General features: G+C 43.6%; 1 protein-coding gene across 4 annotated transcripts in view; it reads left to right on the top strand.

Moving 5' to 3' along the window:
- The first annotated feature begins 234 nt into the window (after positions 1–234).
- Positions 235–21,905, top strand: part of SMAD3 (SMAD family member 3) — a 69,646-nt gene continuing 47,975 nt past the window's right edge. The window contains exons 1-2 of one of the 4 annotated variants that reach the window (XM_017830283.1): positions 4,662–4,923; positions 7,007–7,104. Coding sequence is in view for 2 of the 4 variants with exons in the window: in XM_017830282.1 (XP_017685771.1) it covers positions 269–474 (206 nt within the window). In the remaining 2 variants the exon portion in view is untranslated. Of the gene's footprint in view, positions 475–4,661; positions 4,924–7,006; positions 7,105–21,905 lie in introns of those variants that run through there. The other 3 variants (XM_017830282.1, XM_017830281.1, XM_017830285.1) reach the window with 3 other exon arrangements.

Here is a 21,905-nt window from a genome sequence, read left to right as displayed (position 1 = left end):
ACTGGGAATGAGCTGGAGTGGGCGCCTCTCCGCGCACACAGAGCGGGGCAGGAGGGGGAGGAGGAGGGAGCAGCCGCCGCCGCCGCCGCCGCCGGGGAGAGGCGGCGAACTCCGGGCAAAGTTTGGAGCCGCGGGCCCGCGGCGCTGAGGGGGCGGCGGGGCGGGCGAGCTCCGCGCCGGGCCGGGCCGGGCCAGCGCCGCCCGGGGCCGGGCTTTGCGCAGGAGGGAGCCGAGCGCGGGGCCGGCGGGCGCTGCCGGCGGCGCCAGCATGTCCTCCATCCTGCCCTTCACCCCTCCCATCGTCAAGCGGCTCCTGGGCTGGAAGAAAGGCGAGCAGAACGGGCAGGAGGAGAAATGGTGCGAGAAGGCGGTGAAGAGCCTGGTGAAGAAGCTGAAGAAGACGGGGCAGCTGGACGAGCTGGAGAAGGCGATCACCACGCAGAACATCAACACCAAGTGCATCACCATCCCCAGGTACCGAGCAGGGCGGCCCCGCCCGGGGGTCCCCGCGGGTCCCTCGTGCTCCGGCACAGCCCGGGCAGGGTCGTGTCGCTCCCCAGCCCCGCTGCGCTCCGTGCCGCGTTAGCCCTCCCCTGAGCGCTCGATACACAGCTAACACCCCCCAAAAAATAAACCAGCTGGCTGCAGAATTGAATTACTGTCTAGTAACAAGAGAGGGGAACGCAGGGGAGAAAATATGTCTCCAGCCGAGATGAAAAAAAAAGTTGGGAGCGCAGTGTGTGATACGCTCACCGCGGGCACTCTCATTGTCAAAACTTTCAGCGCGTTCTCAAGTGCTGTTGCATTAAGAATTTTTCTTTTTTTCTTTTTTTTTTTTTTTCCTGATTGCTGTATCAGGAAAGCGGTTTTGTTTGGGTTGCGTGGCTTCTTGCGTATTATCGAGCCAGATCCTCCTCCGAAGAGGCGATTTAGAGCCCTGCTCCGCTTATGTTTTCAAATTACTTTTTAAGTCGGGAATGCAAATGGCAGAGCTGAAGGGGATTGTTTGGAGTGCAAAAGAAAAAAAACAAACAAACCCTAAACAAAACCAAAAAAATACTCCACCACGTGAGGGCGAATATAACTGATTTCCCTCCCCACTTTTTGAATTAACATAGGTTTTATTTTTAGCCTCCATTCTAAGCTCAACCCATAAATCATAAAGGACGCGTGTATAACTATCCCATCTAAGAATAATTTTCCAAGTAACTTTCAAATGGCTGCCCACAAGTGGTGTTTTATTGCTGCAGATTGTTGATTTCTGTGAGCTCAGCCAGATGACTGCTGGGTCTGTTCCTGATTGTTGTTGGAGAGTACTTTTTTTTTCTTTTTTTTTTTTCTTTTTTTTAAACAAAGGCCAAAGTTCATCCCAAATATTTGAATGCTGCATAATTGTGTGCTTCTGCGTGAGAAGATATCTGTGTGTGTGTGTATTCATGCTTCTCTCTGGCGCAAACAAATGTATGCTTTCTTGGTTGTCAGAATGATTTAATATGCAGGAGCTGATACAAAGCAGCATCTGTTGCATGAAAAAGTGAAGCAGGCAGCTTAGAAATGTGGATGTTTGGAACTCCTCAAATTTTCTTCCAACAACTGTAGTGTTTTGTTTTTTTTTAAAGGAAAAATAAAAAGTCTCCTTATCTTTTTGATGGTGAATGACTGTGGTAAGATTTTGGCCAGTAATGCAAATCCAGCTCTCAGCCTTTGTTAGAGTTGCTCAGGCTTCCCCTACTTGAAGCAGAAATCAAAACCTGTGGAGCCCCCGAACAACACAAATGCCTTAAAACCTATACTTTAAAATTCTTGGTAAGCAGAGTGCTTTCCACATAGATAATTCCTTGTTTAAACCACTTCCCTGAAGCGCTTACCATTTCAAAAGGAGAAAATTGCTTGAGCAGCCCTGCTGCTGTGACCTGGGTATTGTGTGTGGCTGCTGCTGACCCGTTAGGGAGCAGGGCACGAAGCCTCTTGGAGCTTCTGTTACTGTGAACAAGGTGCTTTAGGTAACGGAGGATATTTTATGATTTAAAGGAAGCAAAGAGTTGTGTTAAATACGATGCTTTAATTAAAAAAAAATTTAAAGGTTAAAAATAACTAACAACACAAACAGATATCACAAGTTATGAATACTCTCACCTGCAGAGATTGTCCTGGTTGCTCTTGCTGAATGTCTCTCTCTCCCAGACCTTGTTCTGTTGATGAAAATCTGTGCAGAAATTAAAACATTTCGTGTTCATGTATGACACAGAGCCCTGGATCCTGCAAATCTTAAACCTTGGTATGGGGGAAGCATCAGCCTGTTTGGTGGGAGCTCCTTATGCCTCAGCACAAGTTTTTAAGCACAACTTCGTATGTGCTTTTATTATTGTTTAGTCTGTATGTCACAGAGATCCAAATGAGCCTGGTGAGGTTAGTCTGTGCTGAGGTGTTCATATCTATATATCAGGGATTGGGGAACGGTGTGGAAATGTGGAACAGCCTGTCTGGAAGTCAGTGGCAGAGCTGGAGCTCTGGCCAGGCCCTGTAACTTTAAGAGCTGTGCCTTCTCCTCTGGACTGCACTGCTTGTCCTAATGTATCTGTGAATCTGATTACTGCGTCATTTGAAATTAGTGTTTGCAGGACAATTTTAGTGTGCTTTTAGTTTGCTGTTTGTTTGCTTATTTTATTTAATGATTCTACATGGCATTTTACTATTTACTCAAATAAGTACGCTGGGAGGGGGGAAAAAAGGGGAAAAACCATCATTAAGGATTAGCTCATGTTGTGCATTGTCTGTAATGCATCAGTAGACTGAATTACAGTGGAGCCATGCCAGTGATGACTCTGGCCCAGCAGGAGCAGGGTAAGTCCAAAATTAGCTATTGTGTCCATGAGACAAGCAAGTTTCAGATGTAAAAGTGCTTGAGCTTTGCAGAAACGCTGCTCCTGGGAATGAGGGCTACCCAGCAAATACCTGTGGTGATCAGGTGGGGTTGTTTCAAGAAAGAACAAGAAAAAAGAATAATTTTTGTTGTCTGGCTAAGGAATTAGAATATCAAATTTATTCTCGCTGTCATTTTTATCTGCTGGACACCACAGGCCCCAGGTTTTCCATTGGAAAAACCTGTGGCAAACTGCAAAAGGCTGGAGAGGCCTTCAAGGATTTCAGTGTGACACTCTCCTGGCAGGAGTTTTCCTTCTTGTTTTTACTGCTGGAGAAGGAAGTAATTTCCACCTGAAAAATTTGCCGGTCTCAGACCACCTGATGGTTTCTTGTGCTGCAGTTGGTGGTGCTGGGCAGGATGGCTCCTGCCGAGGACCTTCCTTCCATCCTCAGCTCGGACACAACTGCCAAAGGGTCCTTCAAACCTCTGTGCTCTGAGCTCCTGGGCTTTGGTGTCAACCTAGTGAGTCGTAGTCAGCTGGGTCTGCCTGGCAATAAGGTACTTTTTCATACTTTATTGGGTGATAAAGTTGAAAACACTCATTCTTTTGCCCATTAAAATACATCCTTTGTAGCAGTTGCATCTATCTTGAAAGCTCAGCTTTCAGGATGGGCATTTTTATCACGTTTCCTGTGCCCTGGCAGCATTTTGCCCTGGAAATGAAATGTGCAAGTCTGAATTATGGTGAGTGTTTCATTCAACCTGTACTGCAGAAACCAAAACATGTGATGGGCACTCAGTAATTTCTGAAAGCTGTGCAGTGTCCGTAGTCTTGCTGATATGGGATGAGACAGTAAATGCTTTGTTTTGAGAACTTTAATGGTGTGCTACACATATGAAGACATAAATCTCACGATATTTTGTAATATATTTTCATATGCATATTTTTCTTTTGAACTTATTACTGTCTTTATTTGTTTTGGTATCACCAGTGGTTTTAGGGGAGCCAGGATTCTTGTATGTAAGGAAAACCTTCTTTTAAGTGGTGGAGTTTTTTTTAATTTAGAAAATAGTCTGGAGGAGAGGTGGGTGTTATTTCTTGTGGAACTCATCTGATAAGGTGAGAATGTACCAATTGAAATGGAAACAGGGCACATTTGCTTCTTAAAAGTGGCTGAACAGGGTAAGTGTTCCTTAAATGATTTACATTTTGGTGGGGAAAACCAGGGATAATACACAAGGAACATAATACATAAGGATCACAATACACAAGGATAATATATAAAGATTTTAAGAACATCTTGGCTGTGAGCACAGCTTCTGTTGTGTTGGTAGTTGACCACACAATGTATGCAGGAGTTGCTCATGTTCTTTGCTTTGCATTGATAGCAGGAAATATGAAAATTCTAAGTATATTAAGTGGGTGTCTGCAAGACCCTCAAGTATGTTGTGATTTCACACCATGGTGTGATTTTTTGGGGGTTATTGGATTTGATGATCCTTGTTGGTCCCTTCCAGCTTGGAATACCCTGTGTTTCTGTGCTCTTCTTTTGAGACTGGTGCCCATCTGGTTTCGTTAATAAGCAAAGTGCCAGCCACAGTTCTGTGTGTCCATGTGTAAATATATATACATATGGTTTTTAATGTCCATTTTAAACCACCTTGTTTTCAATTAGGCCTGTCCCTGTATGGGAGGAGCTTTAATATTGCGTGGGCTTGTTCAGGAGTGTCTGCACCGGTGTGGCAGTGGAGCACTGGGGATGGTCACAGTGCAGCCCCTGTGTACACACACACTCTGGCTATCACTGTGCTGGTTTGCTCCCTATTTTACTGGTAATTTGACTGCTGCAAACCCGTGTCCACTGACCTCTGTACTGCCCGAGCTTTATGGGCAGGTTTTGCAGCCCTGGCCTAACCTTTGTGCTGCCTCAGTCCCCACAGGAGCTGCTTTAGCTGTGGCAGGGATAGCTCAGGGTGCCCCGTTCCACAGACCCGTTTGTAACCAGCTTTTGTGGCCTTAGTTGGACTTGCAGGTCAGGGCTGAAGGTGAAAACATGGTAAGTGCCCAAAGGCCTCGGCTCAGGTGACTTTTTGGCTGCTCTTGTCCACCTCAGTGCCCAAAAGCCTTGGCTCAGGTGGCTTTTTGGCTGTTCTTGTCCACCTCAGTGCTCTAAGGCCTCAGCTCAGGTGGCTTTTTGGCTGCTCTTGTCCACCTCGTCCTCCCTGCCATGGAACCCCCCTCTCTGGGCGCAGGTTTCTGCTCCTCACAGCCCCTCCAACTCCTTCTCCCCACCCCTGTGTTGGAAATGATGGAACTTCCCTAATAACTTTTCTAATTACGAGCACCAGAGTCAGTGCCTCAGATGCCGGCCCGGATAACGGGTGTGGGGTTCCCTCGTAGGCCGCACGACGCCATTTCCAAAACCAAAACACTGCTGTGAAGCTCAAGCAATAAATGTTGGTATAACCAGTCAAGGAGCAACTAACTGCACATTCAGTTATTTCAGCAGAGATGGAGGAACTGGGAGAGGAGGGAAGTGAGGGAAAAATCACAGTTCCTTCCCTCGAAGTAGTTCCTGCTGGAACAGCACGTCAGACCCAGCCCTTTATTGAGGCATCTCCTCAAATCTGTAATTTCTCTGTCAGCAGAGAAATACAGTTCAAAATTCAGTACAATTCAAACTCACTTGTGTTGGTTTTGAATACAATTTTTTTGGAGTATATTGTTTTTTGAATATATCTTTTGATAAGTATATATTTATCTTTTTACCTGAGATGTGCAGGCCAGCTCACATTTTGCATTAAAACCAGTGGTAGAACTCCTCTCTTGACATGAGAAACAGCACAGCAGCATTTAAACAGAACATTGTGGGCTAAGGGGAAAAGATGTCTTTTGCATTTGTTGAGATGCTTTCAAATATTCATATCTCTGCCTTTTTTCCTTCTCCCCTTTCTCAAGAGACTAAAATAGTCAAAATAGCTTCTGAAAGGGCTCGTGATATTCTCGTTATATTGTATAGTAAGTGCTGCATCTGTGTGAATAAAATATTTAAAATGGTTGCTTAACTCTTATAGTATTAGGAGAAGACCCTGAATATTGCAGTCATTTAAATATAATGAGAAATAAATGCAAAAAATTGATGAAATAAAGAAATACACACTGCACTGGATTATCACATCAGGGATCCAATTAAAATGAGTTCTTCTAATAAATATTGGTTTAATAATGTAAACTTGTGATTGCTATATTATTACAACAAAAATAAAATTAACAAGATTTAATGGACTGAGCAGCCATTAATTTTCACTTGTTAATTTATTAGGAGCTTCTAATGCTGTTAGATGCACGGTAATGCCATTATCCTGCATGAACTACTTGATGAAATAAATAGGGCCAAGCAGTGCTTGAGTTAAATTGAAATCAGATTTTATTCCCAAATTATCTTTTTCTGTTGTTTGGGGTTTTGTTTTTTATTATTACTATTTTTTAGCTTTCCTCTATTGAGTACAATTAAATTTTCAGGGATGGGATGCAGCACTCTCTTCCAGTAAAGGCTTATGAATAGTCCTAATTAACTTTTGTCCTTGCCTGCCTTGATGTGTTGTGTAAAAAGCCTTTTCCAGTCCCGAGCTGCTTGATTGGCAGTGGAGGGAGAGATGGGAGAGAGGAGAATAAAGCCAGGGCAGAGATTCTTATCCAGGCACTGCAGTTCCAGCAGGTGGACTCCACAAAGTTCAGCAAATGTTTAGTAATTCCATTTGGACCAAAGACGAGGAAATTGGTAATAAGTGGGCTCCTGTCAGTGATAGTGCAACCCAGGAGACAATAATGTGTGGATTGTTGCAGTTAATACTGGTTTTAAAGGCGTTTTGAAGCCTTTTAGACCTGATCCTTGTTTGTTTTTGGCTGAGTTGGGAAGTTTGGTTGCTCCTGGTATTGTGGCTCTGCACAAACAGAACACAAAGCCACAGCTCTTTCTGTGTTCCTTCAGAAGCAGAGATCCCAAATGTGAGCAGAAATAAACTACTCTGTGCATGGTTATTAAGAAAAACCCAGCAAACAAACCCAAGGGTAACCCTTACCTTCAGAAGAGCCCAGCCAGGTAAGAAATAATAAAATAATAACACTCTGCTTTGTAGGGGATCACCCAGGAGTCATCTGAGCTCCAGTAGGAAAACTTCACTGTCAGCTAAGGAGCCTGTTAAACCTAATCCAGATTTGTTCATGCAGCAGCAAGGTGGGTTTCTCTGTCCTACATGGCTGTGTGTGGTGCAGGGAGATTTTTGATGTATTGGGAGGAGTTGTTGGTGAACCTCATGTAAGAACATGCTTAAAAATCTGGGAGGACCTACCTGTTAGAAAAATAACCCGTGTAAGTCTAGGAAAGGTGAATAGGTGATCTTGATAAATTTTATGTGTCACAAGAAACACCTTTCCAGCTCGCTTGCTGCTCAGCACTGAGGTCAGGAGGGCAAAGAAGCTGCAGGTTTCAGGTGGTGCAGCTGTGCTGGGTGTGCCCACCTTGTCCTGGAGCACCTGCACCCTCAGCACAGGTGGGCTCTGAGCCATGGATGGGAGCAGCTGCTTCTTCATCTCCAGAGGAATATGCACCAGCTTAGGAAAAGTGAGGGTGTGAATCCTGGAGAGAAGGTTGCAGGGGATGAGGTGTCAGGAGCTGAGGTGTGAAGAGATTAATCCCTCTCCCTGGGACTCTTGCTTCCTCCAGGCTGCAGGATCCTCAGGAAGGAGTCTCAGAGTCAAGGTAGTGGGTTAAACCATCCTTAGCAAACTTTATAATTTGTGGTTGAAAATTTCAGCAAACTTTTCCTTACAAATGGTGTCATAGGAAAGGCCGGAGTTTATCTTTGAGTTGGTGACGTTCATTAACCGTAACACAACCTCTTCTGAAAAGGAAGTCAGAACAGAACTTTCCTCCTTTGTGGTGAAGCTGCAGCCAGCACTGGTTGAGTGATGGATGCTGGTACTGACTCTCCTTTTTCACAAAAACAGAGGAGAAACTTTGTCCTTCCTGCTCTTGTTGCTTGAATGTGAAAGGAGAAATTCACTTACAAATGTAGAACAGTTAAAGTTCACAAAAATATTGGGCTTAGAGGAAGATGTGTGGCACTGAGAATGCCTCTGTTTCTGTGTTGAATGTGAAGCTGTTGTTGCTTTATCTATTTAACAGCTAAAAAAATCCCCTTTTCCCCGATTTTCCTTTCCCTCCATAACTGGATTTTCAGTGTTGCTGTGTGGGAAGACAAAGACCCAACTACAAGCACCTTTAGTTTTGTTATTCTCAGAAAGACCAGATGTGGTTATTTTCATAGGGATACAAAGTCTGTGGTTTCCATAAATATGGAACTTCACAGAAAGGTCCTTTTTATTGTTTGTTGGACAAATTGTTGTTCCCCTTGACTCAGATGCGGGGATGGTTTGTAGCACACGTGTAACAGTATCTGAAAAATTATATCAGTATTTAAAAAGCACTGTTTGTCTAAAAGAAAGGCTAATAAGCAGCTGGAGTCTGGAATCTTTTCCCACTCTTTTTGCATATGCGTGGTTACACGGATTTCGGATTTCGGTAGATTTACCCCTGATTTCCATGCAAGTGAAAGCAGAGTCAGGCCAGCACAGGAAGGCAGTGAACTGAAAAACGAGGAGAGAGGTGTTTGTAGGTTGAATATTATCCACTTCTCTGTTTTCAAGTCAGGGCTTTTGGGGTTTCTGCGGGATTTGAAGCCTTCCCAGCAGAGCCTGTGAGACCTGGGGGCTCCAGTCCCACCAAGACTGGGACTCGTCAGCCCCTGGGCTGGAAATGTGGCAGGAAGCCAGGCAGGACTGAGTTGGAAGTTTGATGAAAACAATACTTCTCTGGAAAACATTTAATTTTCAGAGGAGCTCTTGCTCCTGTTTCACTGAGGGTTTTCTGATGGGCACTGATGGAGCTTGGCAGAGACCCTCCACATTTGGAGCTGAGGTACCACTGGCAGTGGCCCCTGATCCTGTGCAGAAGGTGATATCTGCTTTTCTCACTGTGTTGGTTTTGTTTTTATTTTATTCTTATTTTTATTCTTATTTTTATTATTATTTTATTTTTTAGCATTTTAACCAACTGTGAAGCTCTTGTTATAAAGTGCTTTTCCCTGAGCCCCATTCCCAGCTACACAAGCATAGGAAGGAGGAAGGTTTCCTGCATAAAGCCCACCCAAAATTACAGGCCTAGAACTCAGAAGAGCACAAGGTCTGCTAATAACAGCTGTCCTTGCTTTCCCAACAGCAGGAAAGGTCTAGAATAGCTATTGGTGTTGGCTTGGAACCTTCAAGCCAAACTCCAGTGGGGTCTGGAGACCCCATGCAGGAGTTTCATGGGCTTAGAATGGTGAAAATCTCATATAATTTGGTTAATCTTCCTCCATATCTGCTTCTTGGGCCTAAATTTACCTGATTTACTCAATGTAAGCTTCACCATAAGTCAAAACTGCCCTGTTGGCCTGTTTAATGTTAATGTTTCTTATGTGTTCTGTTAAAAATTTTCTTTTTTTTTAAATTTTTTTTAGTGGTCAGTTCTTGCAGAGGGACGACTTAGAACGGTAGAAAGCTCAAACCAGATTTTAAACCCACTGCGGTTGGAGCAAGCTTTACAGAACAACTGCATGCCAAATTTTAAAAAGCAGATAATCACTGTCTGCTTATCAAAGCTAATACAACTTTATAGCTGATTTCTGTCGCCAGCAGGAGTCTCCTGGCAGTCTGCAAACCGTGTTGAGCTTTGCTCTGAATTAGATGCCATAAATAACTTGTGTGTAGGTAGACAGCTGATCATTGAAGCTTTTTCCCCAAGCCTGGCTTTGCTTGTTTGGTAGAACTATAGGCTGAAAGTTCAGGTATAGAGTTGCAGCTGCCTGTTTGTTTTCCCCCCAGTCATAACTGAATAAAGATCTGTTTTCAGTTGTGGATTGCTGCATAATGGATGTACACTGTGGTTTAGGGAAGACTGGAAACATCAGGTTTTGTTCCACAACACCATGTAGCATCGAGCAAAATATTGTATTACTGCTTGTACCTTGCTCTTAACTGCCTCCCAAATCTAACTTGACTGTCAGAGAATTTAATTACAGTTGTGAAATGTTGATATTTTTAAAAACCTGGTGCATTACCTTGCTGCTTTCAAAAGCTCTGTTGCTGTTCAGCCTCCCTTCCGTCCTAAGAAAGCAGTTTTAGTTCTTGCTGGAGACTTTCTTTGAAAATATGTGGGTGCTACGTCAGGGGGAGAATATTCGAATTCCACAGATGTTTAGTGGTAAACCTTCCCCGGGTTTGCATATTTTTTATCTATTCATCTCTGTGCTGGTGCCTCCCTTACACACGGAATATTTGGACTGGTTGATGCACATCACACCCCGGAGTTCTGCTGCCCAGCTCGAGTTTGGAGTCTGTTAGCACAGGTCCAGGGGAAGCTCTGGACATGCAGCCTCTTGTTTTTGGTTCAGTAACATTATATAACCACATGTGAATTTAATGCCATCCAAATACAAAATGCTAAATGAAACAAATATGTGGCTGTCAAGCAGTTGTGCTGTCGCTGTGGGACTTTTACAACCACAGCAACAGCAGCTGGAAAACAGGAGATTTCTGTACCTGTAGCTGTGTCTTTGTTTCGTGTTGCTTTAAAACTCCTTTGCATCAGAAGACTTGTGGGGAATTGTTCTGAAAGAGATGACTGAAAACTAATAGCTGGCCATCTGGCTGGAAACAGCATTATTAATTAAGGGTTCTCTTTTAAATCATTTACAAGTTTGAAATAAATGCTCTTTTCAAAGCTGTTGGAGCAAGTTGAACTTGAAGCCTTGCTGTGGGAAACAGTGTATTTGATGTATCTCCTCACGAAAATTAAGGATGGAGAAGTAACCTTTGTGATAATCATTACTTAGATAAGCTAAAAGCAAAACAGCCTCTGCATCAGTCCTTGTGTGTTTTTAATGGTTACTTTCTTTAAAGGATAACAATTAAGTTCCAATGCTGTCAGCTGCTCCCATTTAAAAAAAAAATTAAAAAATCATAAATCTTTGCTCTATGATATTCATTGAGTCCTTTTGAAGATCTTTTTATTGTGGTCTTCCCACCCCCTGTTTGTGACCTCTCATTTTATACCATAGGTCTGACCTTGAAGTGTTTTATATCAGAAGGATTTTTACCCCCTTTTGCTGATGGAGAGAGTGAAGTCTTGAGAACTGGGTTGACCTACCTGAGGTTGTTGGGGGCAGAGGCAAAGCAACATTTAGGTGGCAGACAGTGTCCCATATCCCAGACTTGAAGTGCCATTCCTCTTGAGAGGGCCATGGGAAGATTCCCAGGCTCTGGATGGAAAACCAAAGCTGGTTCAAAAGCTGGGTTTTTTCTGAATTATTCCAATAATTCATAACATGTGGATAATTCTATTAATAAAACTAATTTTCAGTTAAACAGAGGAAGAGGCTCTATCATTTTAGAATCAAAGACTCAGAATGGTTTGGATTGGGAGGGACTTTCCAAACTCACTTAGTGCAGCTCCCTGCCATGCCCAGGGACATCTTTTACTGGGTCAAGTTATTCAAAGTATGTTCCAGCCTGACTTGGAACACTTGGAGGGGCATTCCCAGCTTCTCTGGGCAACCTCCACACAAAGGAAGCGCTGAGGATGCACCTCCTTGGATGCTCAAGCGGTATTTCATTGTCCTTCCAGATTTTCCAGACTTGGTATGAGCACAGCTCCTTATTCCCTTGGTTTTTCAGTACCCTCAGGGTCCCAGGGATGTCTGAGTGACAGAAGAACCATCTTAAATTCAAACCTACCCACATTGCAGGTTCCTGATGGTTGCACATAGAAAATATATGTCTGAGGGTGTTGGAAGAGCTGTGTGGCCATTTAGATGGAATTGTGTATAGAGTTTAAGGGAGCACCCTGAAATAGCTCCATGTCAGCACCCCCTCTGTTCCCTCCCTTTGGTTCTCCATGTGTTTCCTGGGGGGCCTGTGCTGGAATTCATGGTGCCAGGCACAAAGGAACCCAGGGAACAAGTGAAGGCCTTGGAAGTGATGGCCTGAAATGGAGTTCTGTCAGTCACTGCTTTGCATGCCAGGCTCTGCTGGTTCGAAAGCCCTGCTGAGAGAGCTGCTTCTAAACAGGAATAAAAATAGACATTTGAGTGTTCTGATTTTAGAAAAAAAAAAGGCATTTATTGGATTATGATTGGCTGGTGTCTTTGAAGCTGGAGACAGTTTTATATTACAGAGTTTCTCACTCTGCTTATTCTCTCAGTTCCTGCTCCCCCCCTCCCCCTTTTTTTTTCCCCTCTTTTCTTGCTTTCTATTTTTAGGATGGCATTTCAGAGTTTCTGCTCTACTGGCAGGACAGCTATTCCAGAAGAAAGAGGAAAGGTGGGAGGTAGAGCTAATGAGCATTAATGGTCTGTTATTAATTTGGCTTTTGAGTTTGACTTTGTGTTCAAAGTTTATATGTTTCCAGTTTATCTGATAGTGGTTGAAAGATGTGGTTGTGCTTGAAGCCATTGATCAGGTACATTTTGACAGCCTTTGCATTTCAATAGAAAGAGGAGAGCAGGAAGTTTAGGACTGGAGAGAGGCCATTAAAAGTTTTAGGACAATTCTTTGTGCATTTTATATTTTGTTAGATATCTGTGTATATATTTAACTTTTTAATATGTGTCTATAAATAAGTAAAAACTCGTATCCTATAGAATTAGCTTCAAGTGGAAACTGATATTTAATTAATCATTCTGTGGAGAAAAAGTATTGTAACTTCATTAAAAAAAAAAGTTGATGATCTCTTACCATTGGAACAAAATCTGAATAGCCCTTGTTCAGTGCTACATGTGCCTGCATAAATGAAATAATGGGATAATGCTGTTCCAGTCAGCTCTAATGCTGATCAGAGTTGCTTTAAGGGCATAAAAACAGGGAGAGGGAATTCCACAGGGGAGGAACAGTTAGTGGGGATGGGTGTGACATTCCTCCATCCCTCCTGGGGAAGGGCCTGGGCTTGGGCTGTTCCTGAGCTGCAGCTGCCCAGGGACTGTGGGTTAATTTTGTGCCTTTGTGACTTGCCTTCTCCTGGGGGTGTTTTTCTTTTTGTATTTGTTTAGGGGTTGGTCGGTGGGGTTTTTCTTTGTTTAAATGTTATTTTTCTTCCTTCTCCTGTGGCCGAGAACCTTAAACAACAGGGAAAGGTGGTTATTGGAAGGGCAAGGGAAGGAACAGAAAGGTTCTCTGTTAGGAGAGCAAAGGTGTCACACTCAGTGTGACAATGTATAAATCAACCCAGCCAGAGATATTCTTGGTTTTGAAGCCTGAGTGGGATTTGATTTTTGTTGTTAGTCCAGTAAGTCACATGTTTTCAACCTGTGTGACATTTCTGCACGTGCAGAGCAGCTCTGAGTTCACACCACTGTGAGAGAGGAACTGGGAAAGCCTAAAAGACTTTGTTGCCCTTTTGTTTTAGGATCAGTCTTGATTTTACAAATTATATTCTTTTTCAGCCTTAATTTTGCTTTGCAGTCTCTGTGCTGCCTGGAGCTCTGAAGAATATTTTTCTAGGCTCATTTAAGGGTTGAATGTTGTCAAAAACTGGCCAAAAGTCGGGCCAGTGTAACTGCCTATGTAATGTATTGCTATAAATTAAACCACCCAAGGATTATTTTTAGAAGACAAGGCTTATTTCAAAACCCAGACCATAACTTTTCTACCAGTGATTCAATAACTTATTCCTGTCTGTTAAAAATTGCACCTCACGTTGAGTTGGAGCCAGTGCGGGACTTTTTTTTAAATTTAATTTTAATTTTTTTTTTTTCCCCAGCAAGTGGGGTTACTCAGAGGTACTTTGGAATAACCAGGAGACAGACATGTCTCTTGGTCCACAAAAACTGCTATGCATAGTTTATTTTATAGCTATCATGGGCTGCTGCTTAATCTGAAGTTGGCAATCCTTTGGGAATGCAGTGTACAGGCTTAACCTTTCTCCAGTTTTGTTTTCTAGTGTTATCTCCTGGCACAAAAGGCTGGAGGAGGAGGAGGAGAGAGCAAGTCAAGTGTTTCAACTTTGTGTATATTTATATCCACAGCAGTAGTTTTCGGGGCTTGCAGAAGGTGACTGAGGAAACCACGTCCCTGTCGTGCAGCAGTTTATGGGGATGAAGCTGCTCTTCATTCCTTTGGGAATTTTCAATCCAGTTTTTCCCAGGCTGTGAATAGGTTGGCAGATGCTGCCACGCCAGCGTGGTGTAGCAAGGGGCAGTATGTTGGTGGAAGTTGAGAGAGCAATAACCCCTGCTTTTTTATTTGTCAATAATTTTTTATCCTGTACTTTAAACCCAAATATTTTCTTGATATGCCAATAAATGGCAGAGTGGATTTGGACTGAGCAGACGTCTCTGGCTGTGCTGCTGTGTCTCATTAATGTCGCTTGGAGGCCAAGTTAATTTTAACAGAAATGACAACTCTGAATTATCTAATTTCCATGTACTTTCATACTGTCGTATCTCTGCATATTATGATAATGGTACAGCAGTAACACAATTTTATTTATGGTTTCCACTTCAATGAGTGCAGTTCTTGTTACCTCCAAACCACTGCAGGAATGTTACTCACAGGGTGAACCACTCGGCTTTGAAGAGCGTGACTGTGATGGAGGGTTTCGTTTCCTCACATCCCACACCGATGACTGGTACTTTCTTGTCCCCGTCGTCGCTCCCGGGGACTGTTCAATACGAGTTTGTGGCTTTAGCGGCCCGTAGGTATGTCATGATTTCATGGTGAATAGGCATCTAACCACATGCAAAAAGCCATCGCAGTTGGCCATTTGGTGGCTGCGCTAAAGGCGCCTCTGAGGTGACAAACACTGAAGATGCAGATTCTTTTATGCCTTTTGATGTCCCCTTTAAAACAAGACTAAACGATGCTCATTGTGGAAGGTAAGTAGCCCATTAGTGACCATGTCCTTTAATGAACAACCTGAGCTCTTGAGGTACCCTCAGTCTGGCACTTCTCCAGAGTGTTGAAAGCATTTTTTTAGCTGTGCTTTGTTCCAACAAAGTGAAATGTGGGTGCAGAAGTGTTGGGTGTTGCCGGGCTCCGTGCAGAACATGAGGGGCCCTGTGACCCTTGTGCAACAATGAGCAACCCTTGAAATGCTCCTCCTCCTCCTCAGCCCTGCAATTCAGGCGTTTATTAGCACACAGATAAGCTAATTGTACAAGAGGCAACATCACCTGGAGATTGCCTAATCCTGCCATGTGCAATAATCTGCTGCCCAGATGTGCTGGACAGTACAGGTGTGAAACGCTATAACTCTTTAACCCGTTCAAAATGAGCTGTACATTTTGCCAGAGATGAGAATATTCCAGAGCATGGAATATTCTGCAAATGGCAGTGACAGGAACTGTGCCTGGAGTGTGCTGAAAATATACTTCTTAAAATCTTATTCCTTTGAGTTACATCGAGAGAATCTTGTGTAATCTAACATATTGGTGGTGGTGTCCACATGCAGCTCTAATCAACGTAACATTACTTTCCTTGTCTTTTTGCCTTCACTGAAGCCCTTCAGGAGATTATTTCAGCTAAAACCTCGTTCTCTGGCATTTGGTCTCTTCCTCTCAGTGCAATAGCAATACTTAAAGTGATAGATCAGCACCTAATAAAAGTGGGATTATCTCTAAGCTGGGAATAAGTAGAAAGAGCCCACTGTGGAAATGACAGGGCTTGCTCGTCATTACAGATTCCTTCCATAACACTTGGAGTAACTTCCAGCAAGGTGTGAGGGTCTTCAGAGCACTTTGTCACTCGCTGCTTTTTACTACTTGCAAGCCATTTAGACTTTGGCTGTTCAAACTGTTCTGATGATCTCTCTCCAGTCATGCAAATATCACAAGCTGTTCAACTTGTTCATTTATTCTCTTGGAAAGGCGGAGAGGAAAAACAGCCTTGACTTGCACCCTGGAGGGAGCTATGCAAAGCCAGGCTGAGGATTCTGGAGAGGGGGGGGAGCTGTGGAGTTTTCTATTCTTTTGTTGATTAGACTTTGCTTTCTGTCATCTCTTAGCAAATAATGAATAACAGTCATAGGATGCTGGGAGACATGAAATCTGGAAGTGTTTATTACAATATGTGTGTGAACCACAGTCATCACCAGAGCTGATTTTCTCACGGACCGGTCTGGTCTCTGCCTGGGGCAGAAGTTTACAGCTATCTCTGTAATAATAAAGGCTCAGGGACTTTGGTATTCCTGCTTCCCAGGTTCCCCGTGCATGGCAATTACTGTCCGTGCTGCCCTCAACACCTGTCTCTGATTTCCATCAGCAACAAAGGACCTGCTCCATGAAACCCTTCGCTGGTTGTCTGTAGAGCACTTTGCTTTTACAAAACCCCACAAAAGCAGATAAAAGCTGAGTAAAGCCGTTGCTGCAATAGGCCTAAAACAAACTTAAAAAATCGTGAGGTTTTTCCTTCCTTCCCTTCGTGGTTTGTTTTTGTCTTCATTTTTTTTCTCCGGGGGAGGGGTGCAAGCAGCAAAGGTTTAGCTCTAAACGTGAACACTGAAATTTTGTTGGGGGGGTTGTGCACGCTGTTGTTTGTTTTTTTTATCACCTTCTCCACCTTAAGAACTGCTTTTAAAAAAAAAAAAAATAATAAATTCAGATTTCCACGAGCTCAGTCTTGCAGGAGAGCTCCCCATGATCATCCCTGTTCCCTGCAGGAAGCTCTTCTGCCCCGTGCACCCTCGGGATGAGTAACAGTGGTCCCACGCGACATGTTCTCAAGAGTTTTGCCACACTGAGCCTCGTGTAAGTCAGTGGAACTAATCACATGTCTGAGTTTAACCCTCTGATTCCCTTCCCGACGTCTGCAGCTGCTCCTGCGTGGCTGTGGCATTGCCTGAGCTGTTATCAGATGCATCTCCCTGCAGTGATGTTGCTTTTATTTTACTTTTTACTCTTCACAGCAGCTCTGTTTAACAGTGGGCTCGCTGCTCCTTTGGAGTCTGAAAGCATTTTGGAGAGGATTGCTCATAAAGTGATTTTTCAGCTTGCAGTGACTGCAGTCTGCTCACTAAATATCTACTTAATATTATTCTTTGGGTTTTAAAGAAAGTGGAACATCAGATAATCAGTTTAACTCTTTGTTTCCAGTAATCACGTCTCTGTGGGCAAGCAAACATAAAACAAAAGGAAACATTCTGGGTCTGAGTGAGGATGTGGCTTCGTGTTACACCACGGATTTAGTCTGGTAGGAGATGGCCATTAAAAGGCATAATCCCATTTCTGTCTCTGCTGCTGCCTTGTGCAGAGTTTGCTGTAGTTCTGAGAGCCTCTTTTTATCTTCATGGCAACAAGATCACCCATTCTAATACCTTGTAAATTGTGCACTTCTAAATCAGACTTGTGGGCAGGGCTTTGACCTCCGTATTGGAATTAGTAACCTGCACAAGTGGGTCTTTCAGAAATGCATCCTGTCTTTATTTAAAAATACCAAGACAGAGATTCCACTGGTGTTCTTTTATTTTTTTTAACAGCTAATAGTCTCCTCACATTAGAAAAAAAAAAGGTACCACATTTCAGCTGCAACTGGCCCTGGTGTCATTTTACAGCATTGCTTCATTTTACCTCTCTTGGCCAGGCTGATGAATCCTGCAGCATTCCCTTTTCCCCCTTCAATAAACACACTCTTACCCTGCTGGCATTCAGATCTCACTCAGTCATTGCCCTAACAAAAAAAAATGGATTGAAATTCTTATATATTTTTAAGAGTTTTTCTTTGCCCTAAACTGGTTTTGAGGGTATATCTTTACCAAGCTTTACACAGTTAATTGCTTTACAGTGGTCTTGACACACTGTGTTTAGAAAATTACCTTTTATCAATGAGGTTTCTCTTCTAATACTGGAATGAAATTAAATTCGAGAAGGCCTTAAAACTAGATTATCCAGAGTTGTGGAGGTCTTTAATTCTGGGGGGGTCTTCTAATTTATTTTCTTTTTCACTGGAGATAAAATTTGCCTGTAGAACCCCCCACCAAATAATGTTAAATCAGGTGATGTTAAATTTTGTCCCATGATGGGTTTTTTTATGTTTTGGTTTATGTGCCCTTGTAGGTTGTGCTCCTTCAAAGGAGCTTTCTGAGAGCAGCTCCAAGAGGGTAAAGGCACTTGTGAAGTTGAATCCTGTATTGCTGCCTCAGCCTAAATTAAAGTCTGTGGTTTGCCTCGTGATTTGAGAGGGATGGGAAGGGAGCATGTTGGAACATGGGTGTCCCCATGGCCTGACACTTCTGACTCTCTGGAAACCAAACTTCCCAAACTCCTCTGGAGAGGCAGTCCTGGCACGTGACTCGAGAGGTTTGACCCTTCCCACCTAGAAAAAAATCCTTTTATTATTTTAGCACTTCTGATTCTGCTTAGAAATAGTTTGGGATAGGATGGACTGCTGTAGGAAGGTGGGAAAATTGCCCAGGAGGGTGTCTGAGAAGGCTTCATTAAAAAACCCATCACTTTTGAGGAGGAGAACAGTGTTGGGTGAGAACAAGCTCCCCTGAGCTGCGCTCTTGAGCAGCAGATCAGAGTTGGGATTTGAGTGTGATTGCCACAATTTTGGGAAAAACAGAAATTTCAGATCTGCCATATTCCTTCCGAGTCGTCTTTCTTTTTTACTTAAGGAGGATTTTACACTTTCAGGAGGGGTGTGGGAAAGGCAGATATTAACAATCCTTCAAGTATTTCTTTTATGGGTAAATTCAGGACAGAACAGCGTCTTGTTGGTTCAAGCTACACTTTGCATTTCTGCCCCGAGGGCAAGAACATGGTTACAGAGCATGGCAGGCTTGCTTGGACAAGCTGTAATGAATGTTAAATAACTGTTTGGTAGCAGGGCACGTGCTTTTCACTTAATAAATATACATTGTGGTAATGTTAGAGGAGACCTCAAGATTATAATTATTTGAAATATGCTTTACAAGTGCTTAGCAAAGCAAACCAGTTTGGAGGCTCAGTCAGGAGCACACGCTCCAAGGAGATGCAGGGAATTTTCCCTCGCCCAGTGTGGTTTAAAGCAGCAGAAGGCATCTGCCTGTCTGTTGGCATCCTTTGTTGGGGCTGTGCAGGGCACTGAAATATGTATTTAAATACATCTCGTGATGGCAGAGTGATCCTCAGGTGGTTTAAGAATCCCAAATTCCAGCTGAGTATTAAATCAGCAGAATGGTGCTCAACTGAGGCTTCTTCCCCTGAGCTTCCCGTGCTTGAAAAACTGAAATTCAGGGAATAATCAGAAAGATGCCTTTTGGTTGATAGGCTGATGCTCAGAGACCTGGTGGGGTGATGGTGCTGTTTGTGAGCAGAAGGATGAGTCATTTAGCATTTACCTGAGTGGTTTTGAGGTCCAGAAGAAGTTTCCTGTGCCTGTTATTTCAGGGTCCCGCTCCAGTGTTGTCAGTTTGGTTAGAGAAAAAGTGCTTGTGCTCCTCAGTTGCCATTATGTGGAATCTTCTATTTGCTTTATTCTTGATTTTAATCTACTGCAAAATGAACTTTGGAGGAATTAAAGTAGACAAGATTATAAACTGTTGTGGTATAAATTGTCAAAAGGTGATTAATACTAGAAGCTCTTTTATTTATTTATTGTCGTTGTGTGGACAGTCTCCAACACAGAACTGGGTTGTTAATTGTGATACAAACTTTGCAGGCAAACCTTAAGGCTGTTCTGTTTCTAGTCAGGGTTTCTGGGGCAGAACTGTGTGTGCACCTGTAATATTACACCCACAGGGGAATTTGGAAGGTCTGGAAAGCTTAGATCCTTAGATATTGGGCTGCCTGGATGGTCTCACAGTGTGAGTTGACTCCCCAAAACCTGTGGGAGCTGAGATGTCTCTTCCCACACACAGGAGCAGTTTGTTTGGGTGTGTGCAGGGAAGTGTCTGCACTTTCTGGACCTACCCCAACTTGCAGCTTTGACCAGGCACGGAGAAAGCACAAAGAAATGTAGAAACCCTTCAAGCTCTGCCCAAAAAACTTCCTTTTTTTCCCATGGGTCCAGCACAACCTGGAAGCACATCAGCTGGAGGAAAGCTGGTTAAAATGGCAACGTGATTGGTTTCCACTTCGTTTCTCAATGAAACCAATACTTGGACCAGAGTTGCACCCTGGGAGCAAGGCATTCACGTGCAGGCTGAGGAAAAAGGACCCTGCTCCCACACCTTTTGGCTTGTTTCTGCTCAAAATCCCACGTACAAATGGGAATTAGTGCCCAGCTTGCCCTGACTGGCCCTTCAGTGGGCCCTGTTCTTCCTCTCAGCAGTGTGGGGACTGTCAAGGCTTGTCCCTGAGTAAACCTGCCCGTGCTGTGCATCATATCTCCTTTCTCTGGGGAAGTTTTAGGATGGCCTTGTTTCTCTTTGGGGTCCCTCAGTCAGGAAGGAGGCGCAGCCAGGGTGTAACACAGTGACAGTGAGGAAGCTCTCCAGCGTTTTCTGAATCCCTGGATTTCCCGGGTGCACACATGCAGTAGCTTGTGTTATCTCCAGTGCTTTGTAGGAGCATATTCCTTACTGTTAATCCTCTGTGCAGCACATGAGCCGTTTCCTGTCGGCAGCGCCATTCCCGCAGGGAAAAATGTGGTTTAAGAGCTGCCTGCCACTGCATTCCAGGGCAATATTCGGCCAGCTCCCAGCTGCCCTCTTTCCCAGACACTCCTCAGATCTGAGCAGGGGAGAGGATGCACCCTGGCTGAATTGCCTTTGAGGGAGCAACAGGGCCTTTTCCAGCCACCATCTTTCCCAGGGAAAGTTCGCCCTGGGCCGCATGAAAGGGAAGGAGGGTGGTGAGGTTGGGCCAGTTGGCTCCTGGTGGAGCAGCCTGGGGTGAGCAGGACAATGCCTGTGTTCACTTCCTCCTCCAGAAAATGTCCAGGCCCATCATGTGCTGCAGCAAAATTTATGGGATACTCAGATGTACAGGTTTTTTTTTTTTTTGGGGGGGGGGTGTTTGAAAAGAAGGATCAGCTTTCAAAACGTTAGATGTTGATGCCAGATGTATTTGGATGTGGTTTGCTTTGTTCTTAAACAATAGGCAGTTTTAAAGAAAGAGGAATATTCCTTGTGCCCATATGTCCCATTGTTTCCATCATGGGTATAATCCTGGCTACAGGGCTCAGCATTATCATGCTGATTCTGTTTGGAGTGACTCATACAGTTGGATATTTGTCATCCAGTTTGTGGAATCTTTGATCTCTTGGCTTCTTTTCTGATCAAATCTGGGCTTTGCACCCTGTGCTGTAGGAGCTGCCTGGGTTTGGGAAGCAGTTCTGAAGGACTAAATTCCATCACTGCACACCTACTACATGCTTGAACTGTTGGGTGTAAACAATGAGTTAGTTCCTCTTGTTTCTGGTGCAGTTTTTCATGGTGCTGTGTTTTACCAGCAGGGATTTCAAAGGGAAATAATATGCAGGTTTATAAAAAAAATAAATTTCTAATGGCAAACCAACAACATGCATTCAAAAATAATTTTCTGAATGCTCTGAGAAGAACAAGGAAATCCTTCTGAGTGACACTTGCTTTTAATGTAAGCTGAGCATCTCTTTCCTCCGTGAGGGAAGATAAAATTGTACTTTGAAAATGATAGGAAGCATTCAGGAACTCAGGCAGATGAGGATCATTTAGTTTTTTTGTCTTGTGTGGAATTGTCAGGTCTTAATTAACCTAAGAGGTCAATGAGCATCTTTCATTTCTCCCCGAAATGCAGGAAGATTTTGGTAAATCGGAATGAAGAGAGACTGCAACACGATTTCCTGGCTGTGTGAACGAAACTTGAAAAATTTGGAGTGGTGAAACCATAATTGGATTAAATGTTTGCCTTTTCCATGGGGGATATGGATAAAATTTCTGCCTTTCAGTAGTTTTGTTTTGCCAGTGCTGGTTAAAGATCCTGGGCTGGTGGGTTTTGTTACAATGGGCTGAAGAGCAGATGGCAACTATGGAAGTGTAAATTAGCAGCA

The sequence above is a fragment of the Lepidothrix coronata genome, unplaced genomic scaffold, assembly GCF_001604755.1.
Source record: "Lepidothrix coronata isolate B3197 unplaced genomic scaffold, Lepidothrix_coronata-1.0 Scaffold176, whole genome shotgun sequence".
Taxonomy (NCBI): domain Eukaryota; kingdom Metazoa; phylum Chordata; class Aves; order Passeriformes; family Pipridae; genus Lepidothrix; species Lepidothrix coronata.
The sequence above is the reverse complement of the archived record's forward strand: the minus strand, read 5'-3'. Positions and strand labels throughout refer to the sequence as shown.